Below are 9,912 nucleotides of genomic sequence, written 5' to 3'. Positions count from 1 at the left end.
TAAGTTCACGACAATGATGAGAGCTTTTGCACCCCACACCGCTTTACCACCTTGGATGGTCATTATGGCAACCAGGGAGTAGCCCTCTATTGACCATTTCAGATACTACACCCGGTTATGGGTGATCGATTTTAGCACTTTCTTAGTTTTTTTTTTTTGCTTTGAAATTTGTTTGAATTATTTTGATTTTCTCTATTCAATTTCTCCTCATATAATGCTCCATAATTATTTTATTCTCTTTCATAGGTTCTACCTGTTGTAATTATCCTTTTTAGTCAATAAAATTAGGCTATGCTCCTAATTTTTCCATAAATAAAAAGAAAAGAAAAGTAAGCCTCTAATAATATTATCTCTTGATAAAAAATAATTTATATTTAATATTTGTGGTTGTCAACGTTGATAAGAGCCTAAGAACTTGTTACAAAGGTTTTGAGAATTTTAGAGTGAGAAAAAGAAATAATAAAATGAAATAAAGAAAATAATATTTAGTCTACAAATGCCTCTTGTAATTCTTCCCAAACATAATCTTAACCAATCCTATTTTTCAATCTTTCTGTTGGTATGGAGATTGCTTTTAGAGATTTTTGTAGGACAATTGATACGGCATCACGGAATTAACTTGATCGGGCACGAATCTCGAGGCAAAAGCTAGTTGGAAACTTCAAAAATTAATTTTGGGAGCACCGAACTCCGATTTCAGCGAGCTCATAGTCAAACTGAGCGTCTCGAAAATACGAACTCAACGACACCAAATTCAACTCAATCCGAGTCCAAATGAGTCCGAATCAAGGACCCGAAGCGTTGTTGGAAGGTTCAAACCGCAATTTGAGTTGCCAAATGGTCTTCGATTTTTACGAGCTTATACTCAAATCGAGCGGCTGGACGAGAAGAATCCAACGAGCCCAAGATCGCCGAATTCCAACATCATTAAAGCCTCCAAATGTCCAACGAACGGTGCACGATCGAAGGGTTCAATATCGGCCGTCCATTCAAACCACTCCCTATTCGCCCATGATATCACACCTATTTACGAGCCACGCTACTCCAGAAAAACTATAAATAGAGCCCTCATTCTTCACAAAGGGGGACTCAAGTGAAGAGAAAGAAGAAGAAGAGAAGGAGGAGAAGAAAGAAGCTCCCTCTCGACCACTGCCATAGCTCTTCCTGCCGCATGAAGACGCCGAAACTCTGCCGAATTTTCGGGAAACGCCGGGAATTTGCAGAACTTTGTAAATTTGTGAGAAGTTGATTGTAAATTGATTGTCATGATTTGTAAGACGGATCAATCTTTGTACTTGAAACAGATACTAGTGGAACTTTGCAACTGGGCGAGGCCCCGTGTTTTTTTTCCCTCTTTCAGGTTTTCCACGTAAAAACTTTGGTGTTCACTTCTCTTTTCTGCTTGTGTGCTGAATACTCGTACAACGCTAGGACGTAAATTTACAAACTCTACCGCCGCGTTATTCTAGCACGCAACAACAATGATGAGAGCTTTTGCACCCCAAACCACTCGAACCTCTAAGATGGCCATTCTGGCAATCAGGGAGTTGCGAACGATAGACCATTTCAAATACTACATCTCGTTATCGGTGATTTTGTCATTTTGAAGTCCTGTTTTTGGCTTTAGAATATGCTCAAATTGTTTTGATTTTCTCTATCCATTTATCATCATGTAAAGAGCAAGAGAAGATAATAAAATAGTATAACGAGGGATTGGTCGATCCATACAAAGAAATGAATAGGCTTTGTATGTGTTGAAAGAAATGTATCAACAGGCCTCAATTCATGGGCCAAAAAAATAGAGGAATCAGATAGTTAATTGTCAACATAAAACTTGTTGAATAATCATAACATATATAAATTTAGAGAAATAAAAAGCCTATAAGATTTATTTGCTCATGAATCTTTGAGTACGCATTAGAATGAGGAAAAATATCTTTTGAAATCTTTTATAAAGGGGCAATTTATTTTGAAATAATTGATTTTTGGATTATTTTTTGTTTCTCTGAAAGCATAATGTAACAATGTTATTGCTTCCTTCTATATGATTATAACTATATATTTGATATTAATTATGTAAAAAAAGTTTATAATTAGATGATATCATACAATATTTATACTGAATACATTGAACAAAGGACTTGTAATTAGTATATTTATTATTATAAGTTGCAAGAAATTTGCCACAAGAGATGCTCGAGACAGTGCCAATAACATAACAATTATTCTGATCAATCTCTAACAAAGAGTTAAAAGAGGAACTTTTATTCAATCCAGTGAACGTACACAGAGGAAGGTTCGATTTTAGGAAAAAAAAACGCCAAAAAACTCGGTACATGCGCTAAAAATTCGGTACAGACATTTTTGTCTAAAACCGAACCTTCCTCTGCTTACGTTCACTGGATAGAATAAAAGTTTCTGAAAGAGAGACTAAGAATTTCATTTCTGCCACTCATAACCTCTCTGTTTGGGAAGAAAAATATTTTATATATTCAGATATAAATATAAAAAATGGACTTATAAAACAATCAAATCTATTTTATAAAAAAATTATAAAATTTAATAATTTTTAAATTCATCTTGATATAATTTACATTAAAATGATATGAAATTTGATTAAAAACTCCAAATTAAAAATTCATTTCTGATAACTTTCTTATTATTTTCTAACATAGCTTTCTCCTACAAAACTTTTTTGAAAATTCAAAAAAAAAAAAAAAACTAAAAAACTATTTTAAAAACAATAAAAAAACTATCCCAAACAGGGCCTGAATTTCATACTAGGCATGTCAAATTGTCAATAAGTCAAACGAACTCAAACTCGACAAAATAAATGACTCATGAGCCAAACTTGATAAGCTAATGAGCCAAACTTGAGCCCTCCGCTAGACTCGTTCAGCTCGTTTAAAATTTATTATTATTAACACACTTTAAACATATTAGAATACAAAAATTAAAATATAAAATTCTTATATCAAATGATTCTTCATTATTTATAATTTTATTATCATACTTATTTAAATCATAATCATTTTCATTCTTTCATCAACTCGAACTCCTATAATTAAACTCGAACTAAGTTCGACTCATTTACATCTCTAATACAGACGAACAAAAATCTGGTTGTAAGCAACAACAATAATCAGAAAACATGATTGTAATAGCTAAACAAGCCGAGCAACATCAATACAAAGAATATAATGTTTGATCCATAAACCTAAATGAACTCTACTAAAACCACAGCAAACTTGACAATAATTGTCCACAACCCTAAGGATCAGCTCCCACCAGCCCTCCATGAAACCAGCTTCAACAACTCGAGAACACTGGACCTCGATGAGAACAGCCAAGACATTTGGTTTCAATGGAAGCAGAAGCTGCACTAGAAGCCCATTAGTTATTATAAGAACCTTCAAGAACCTTCCAAGTCACTACATATTTCATAAGAAAATGCTGCCAACCTTGAACTGTAGCTTGTGAAACTTTCTTGCAAAGATCAAATTATATTCATCTTCCTTCACTGTGCTATCTGCCCAAAGACCAATGAGGTTATGATCATAACGATGGAAAAGAGAAATAAAAAATCTTAATGGCGACATAAATAGTTAGCAAGTAAAAGGATATGATAATGGGCTCTGCTCATATGATGTCAAAACAACCGCCATCCTGCCATGAAACAAATATTTATTTAGAAAGGCTGAAGTTCTCAATATAAGTTTGTAGCTTCATACCAGAAGGGATATGAATATATGATATATTGGTGCATTAACACTCTACATAGGTTTCATTTGAGATGGCTTTCTTACTGCTTCTTAAAGCGGCTTTCTAGTTTAAAAATTAAAATTTTAATACTAAAAAACTACTTTAAAAATCAGTAGCAAAGCCGTCCCAAACAAAGCCTTAGAAGAGGAGATCACAGCTGATCCAGAAATTACTTTGGAGGTTTTGTCAAGTCTAAGTCAGTTGTTCCTGGCTGATCTGAGATCATTTCATTAACCAACTGCTGCCAGAATTCTTCATTTAGCTCCTCTTCTGGAACCTCTCGCTGCTGCTCTTCATTTAGCTCCTCTTCTGGAACATCTGAGACCAGATTCTCAAGCTCTAAAAGGTCATATCCAGATTGCTCATTTCCTTGAAGAGTATATATGGACTCAGGATCCTGAAGTTGTAGTTGGCTTGTACTGGCATTAACATTTGCAGGTACAATGTTGATGTAGCGTTTTCTCTTCTTTGAAATGGCTTCTTCAAGCTCCTTTCTCTTGTCTTTCTGTTCAGCTAACTGATCTACGAAGCCAGGGTTTTGCATTGCTCTTGCCAAGAATGTCATCATGTACTGCTGTTTCTGCTCTATTCCTTTTAGCTTCTCTGTCATGGCTTGAAGCCGAGCTTTTGAGTTCTGCTGATCTTGCCTTAGCTTTATGACTTCTGACATCAATAGGCTCTTGTCACGTTTTAATCTATCGACTTCCTCATCAAGTCCATACTTTCCAACCTCTAGGCATGCCTCAGAAGCCTGCTGTTGATGTGAAGAATGGGCAGGGGCTCTTCTTCTTTTGATGGTCATCAGCAAGTGTTTCTGACCTCTAAGAAAGCCTTCATGTGCAAATTCCCATTTGTCAGGATCCACTTTCCTAAATCCCTGCAGAAGTTGAATCTTAAATGAGGCGGCTGTCAAGATGAATCTGTTTTCAAAGGATTATTATAAACAGAATTAACATTTTTGTGCCATAAGGTCAAAAATTTAGGTGTTGGTGCAACTTGATCCAAATCTCTGTGTGTGCTTTGTCCGATTGGAAGTGCTTGACATTGATGACAATGACTTGTTGGTGTTTTCATATGGAGTGGGAGTGGAGATTATGTTGGCATTAGAGTTCAATCAAATTGTTGCACCAGATTCTAATAACCATTTGGAAGCAGGAGTAGGCGAGTTTGTGAATAGAGCCTGTGTGGAAGATGATGGAGTGTATGTTAGCTTATTGCGACACCAACATTTGAATTTGGAGTGACCCAACTTGACACAATTTGGCATGGTATAATAGGTTGAGCAAACACTGCTGACAGCCTGCCATGAGATGGAGTTGGGAAGGTGTGGCCTCTGGATTTGTTGGAGAGGGCACGACCTTTGGAGGAATGTTGATTGTGGGAGTGACTTGAACCACGATCATACCCCGACTATGAAAGTTGAGTGGCGGTCAAAGACGTATAGGTGTTTTACGCGAGAAGCTCCGAAGCTTTCTTTGCTAGTTTTGTCTCCTTGGAACATAACAAGGAATAAAGCTTGTTTGGAGGATGATGGAGTGTATTTTAGGTCAATGCGAGCCAACATTTGAATGTGAGTGCCCAACTTAACATAGATTTGGTATTGGATAATAGGTTAAGCAAACTCTTCCGTAGGTGTGGCCTCTTGGGTTATTAGATGGGCCACAACCTTTGGGGGAATATTGATTGTGGGAGTGACCTTGACTATAACCATGACCACGATCGTGAGGGCTAAGTGGGGGACAGAGGTAGGTGTTGTAAGCGAGAAGCTTCCTTCGCTAGTTTTGTCTCCTAGAAACATAATAGGGAATAAAGATCATAAAAATTGTTTGGATGGATTTTATCTTGATGTCTATGTTAAATGCTTGTTGAGTTGGGGATAGGCCATTTATGATGTATAAAGATAATGCCTTTTGGATTAAGAGAGATGATAGTAATAACAATGGAGTCAATTTTAGCCTTGATGTTAGAAATGTATTGGATAATGAATTGGTTTTTCATTGATGCGAAATGTAATTAATTTTTTAGTTGGAGTATGTAGCGATTGCTCGATTGCAAGCAGCTGCAATGATTAATCAACTCTAGTGCAAGCGTTAGGGTTGAGATCATAGGGTTGTTGGAAAGTTGAGATGGTCGAATAGTGGGTTGTGGCTAGGTTTTTGTTAGTGAGCATCCAAGTGCTATATTAGAGGTTGAGAGTAATGGAGTTGTTAGCATGGATGAGGTGTTTATTGGGTTTGATTATGGTGCTATCCAAGTTGTCTTCAAAGCTATTGACACAGTATTTTGAGAGTTTGCAAGAGTCAAACGAGAAGAAGAGAAGAAGAGGAGAAGAATGATCTTTCTCTGTTAGATTTAAATGAGAATTTGACTTTTAATATGAGACAATGGAGAAAAAGGATTCATGTAGCCGACCCCATGTAGTGGGATAAAGGCATGTTGTTGTTGTTGTTAGAAGACTTTGATGACCAAGAGCCTTTATATGGAGAATGGATCAAAAAATGCTGTGGTTGATTCATGGAGTTTTAGCACCTCTACTTCAAATAATTATCATAAAATTTCTTAGTCAAGTTTAATCCTCCTCTTATTGTGAGAGAAACTGAAGCGCATACTCCATCCAATCAATGATAAGGAACAAAATTACTTCACAACAAGTTGAAAATTTAGTTTATGTGCAAACAAGCATTCAGTTTCTATCAAGAAAGATTCCAACTTTATAAGGAAGAAGATAATAAAATTTGAGATGTTGCTGGAGATAGATTTGAGTCCCTTGATGATATGAGAATATTGGAGATTACTAATCTTTCACTTTATGAACTAGAATTAAAAATAATGATATTTATTGAAAATAATATTAAAGCCCAAAGACAAATCCCTGAAGAAGTTAATCATATCATTCATTCTACTGAATAGTTGAAACTTCATGTACTAAGCATATTATGTTTATAATTTTTATGTTATACTAGATATTTTATGCTTATTTTTATTTTAATATTATAAGCTACAAAATTAATTTGATGTTGTTTTTTTTTGTCATTTTAAATATTATGCTTTGATTATTTTCTTAATTTTAATACACGCTATAAATTATAATGATGTTTTCACGCCATACATGTATCCTATACTTTTAATTATTGACGTGTCTCATATCCATATCGTGTCGTATCCGCATCTCCATGTCCATATTGGTGCAATAGAGACCCAACCAAAGTGTTCCAAATGGAACCCTCTCCAATATGTGAATACTAAGACACAAGCCAAGTCCTCTCATTGTTCTCTTTATCACTAGTCTCCTTTCACTCTTTGTCACAATTCCTCTCTCCTAAATATGTCTTCCGGTTAAATATAAACATCTCACAAACCAATGCTTTTTTTTTTTAGATTAGAACTCAATCCCTCCTCCTTACCAAATGGGTGTAATAACCAATTGATCAACTTTTATGAAAGACATGCTTGAATAGGATGGATAGATAAGTGACCATAAAGATTGTTTCAACAAAATGAAACCATAATCCCAGTAAACCATTTGAAAATATAACTAAGGGTAGAAAATTACATTACAGGTGTTGATTGTATCCTCATCAATTCTTTAACAAAAGTAAGCTGAATAGAGAAAGTATCGCATAAGTCATAGAAATATAAACCAAAAGCCATATTGTGATTACCTTTCATATTGTCATAAAGAAGTCATCTATCATTCATGATTGTGTGTCATGAACATAATTCCGAAATACTAATATATTGTACTTTCACCTCACAAGAAATGTGTAGCATATATGTATACTGACCATTTGAATATAGACTCTAGACAGCATGAGGGTATGCAGCTAGACCTATTAGGAAACTGCTCTGGTGATTTGTCTGTTCCAGCATTTTCTTCTAGAGCTACAAGAAAAGGACCATAGACAATTTATCAGTCTTAATTTCAATTAGACAAGCTTAATGGAAATTAAAATAGTGTTTTTTTAACATATTTACACGGCTGTAGCTGGCTTACTTGTTCGAGCCAAATTTCAAGATAGATTAGAGCTTAAACAAAACTGATTAGCAATTTATCCACAAAGAAAGCATCCAAATATCTCAAAACAACAACCTTACCAAAGCAACCACCAGAAAGGCAGTTTTAGTAGGCCATGTTCTGATAAATTTGAAAGAATGAGCAGCTCTTTGATATGCATCCAACACAATTTTTGACTTGACTCCAAATTGGCCACAAATGTTTACCAATTCGATAGAAGTACTAAGACTCCAAAAAGACTTTCTTTTACAAATGAAATCCTCTATGCATCAAGTAATCAGATAGCCAGATTAGGCTCCCTTATTTCAAGTAAGCCACTTCTTATTACTTGCTAATACCACTCCCCAAATTTTATCAAATGATATCCACTAACACAATTACTAAAGCCCGTTGTTCCCTTTGAGGGGTAGACGTAGGCAATGCAAGATAGGCTTGCATTGATACAAAGAGATCTCTTTTAGTTTGCAACCATAGTAGAATTTCTTCGTACATCTACTTGAGCTATCAATTCGTTCATTTTCAATAAAAACAACTTAAAGATCCAGCTAATTACAAGATCAACTTCAGAAATTATGCCATGAACTGTGCCTTCCGCAACATTGTTCTGCATATGCAATGCTACCATGATTCTGTTTGGCAATACATAAACCTACATTTAGGCAACATCCTTGCAAATTCATGGCAATGTCGCATTCAACAATTCTTCCTCACGTTGCAGGTCAACAGAACTAGATACTATAGGTTAGCTTACACAATCATATAGTATTCTTATTAGGAAATGTTTTTACATAAAGTTATGAGGCCTGGGTTGCTACAATAATTTCTTGAATTATCAGAAAGGGTATACGTAATTACAACGGATCTTTGTCCTCCATCATAATAACATTTGTTCCACCTCTCTCTCTCTCTCTCTCTCTCTCTCTCTCTCTCTCTCTCATCTCACACAGAACACAGATTGACCTCAGGTTATGTGATTGAGCTTAAGCTTACTATCATCATTGTAACAGTAAAACAGATTGACCTCAGGTGTGTAAAAAAGATTAAATTGTATTTTTTAAAAAACGTTTTAGAATGAAATTTAAAAGCCAAATTATAAAAACAAAAATTCAACAATAATTTCTTAATCTCTTCTTTTAAAAATAGAAAATTAATTAAATGAGCCCAACACACTCACTTCCATACACAATTGCGAAACAAAAACCACAGGTAAGACAACATAACGCAAGATTTTGTGTATCAGAAGAAAATGAAATAACCACTAGCATTGTCACTTGAACAGTATATAAGGGCAAACAATCAGAAACGCATACATCCAGCAAGACTCAAATCATTACAACTTACATAAGTGTTGAGCTGCCTGACGAAGCTGGAAAAGTTATTATGCTTGAAATGCTTAGGAAGCAAATCCATTGCAAAGGAATGGGGATCCCAAACAACGAAACTATTGCTCATCTTGCTCCACGAAACCATCTGATCGGTACCGGCGTCGTCCACCATGTCATAGGTCTTCGTCAGAAATGGAGGCGGCCAGGAATCCTGCAATCCCGCCATAGGCCGTGGAGCAAAAGAAGACGCAGGTTGAGGATTGCTTCCCGTCGGGTTCTCCTCCTTCACCGGATTCGGCAAATGGGGCTCCATTGACGAATGGAAGAATAGAGAATCTGACGTCAAATATTGGATTTTGATGCGATGAGGGAGTTCGCTTAATGAATTGAATGAGAAAAATACTGCAAAGAGGAGAATTGGCTCAAGGTCCGAGCTTGGTAGAAGTTTTCGCGGGCTGTGGCACTGACCAGTGTGGGGGTAAAACGGGAGAAGACGGAGGAGGAAGGGTTTATATAGGGAAATTTTTTATTAAAATATTATAGATCGGGAATCATTTTAGAATATTCTGGAAGGCGCTGGATTAGGGCAGTAGGCTGACGTTGAACTATGGAAGTTTCGGCCCGGTGAGTGATTCAAAGGCCCTTTTTTTTCCTCATTTAATTAATTGATTTTATATTTCTTTAAAAATATCCATATTTTATATAGTTCGAATTAAGTGTAATGATTCAAAGGCCCATGATTTTATATTTCTTTAAAAATATCCATATTATATTTTTTATTATAATTGCTATAACATTATGATTAAAATT

At 35.5% G+C, this 9,912-nt stretch overlaps 1 protein-coding gene across 2 annotated transcripts; it reads right to left on the bottom strand.

Annotated features, from left to right (window-relative positions):
* Positions 1-3,040: 3,040 nt before the first annotated feature.
* LOC110113607 (heat stress transcription factor A-2b) lies at positions 3,041-9,585 on the bottom strand. 2 transcript variants are annotated; one of them, XM_028694629.1, is made up of 4 exons: positions 9,119-9,585; positions 3,936-4,639; positions 3,462-3,666; positions 3,041-3,382 (listed from the first exon to the last, which is right to left on the bottom strand). In XM_028694629.1, exons 1-3 carry the CDS (start codon positions 9,413-9,415, stop codon positions 3,606-3,608), a joined length of 1,062 nt encoding a protein of 353 aa, XP_028550462.1. In that variant the 5' UTR covers positions 9,416-9,585; the 3' UTR covers positions 3,041-3,382; positions 3,462-3,605. The 2 variants fall into 2 exon arrangements, with proteins under 2 accessions (XP_028550462.1, XP_028550461.1); XM_028694628.1 differs by having other exon boundaries at positions 3,041-3,377.
* Between the last annotated feature and the right edge of the window lie 327 nt (positions 9,586-9,912).

This window comes from Dendrobium catenatum, unplaced genomic scaffold (genome assembly GCF_001605985.2).
Source record: "Dendrobium catenatum unplaced genomic scaffold, ASM160598v2 fragScaff_scaffold_522, whole genome shotgun sequence".
NCBI lineage: Eukaryota > Viridiplantae > Streptophyta > Magnoliopsida > Asparagales > Orchidaceae > Dendrobium > Dendrobium catenatum.
The sequence above is the reverse complement of the archived record's forward strand: the minus strand, read 5'-3'. Positions and strand labels throughout refer to the sequence as shown.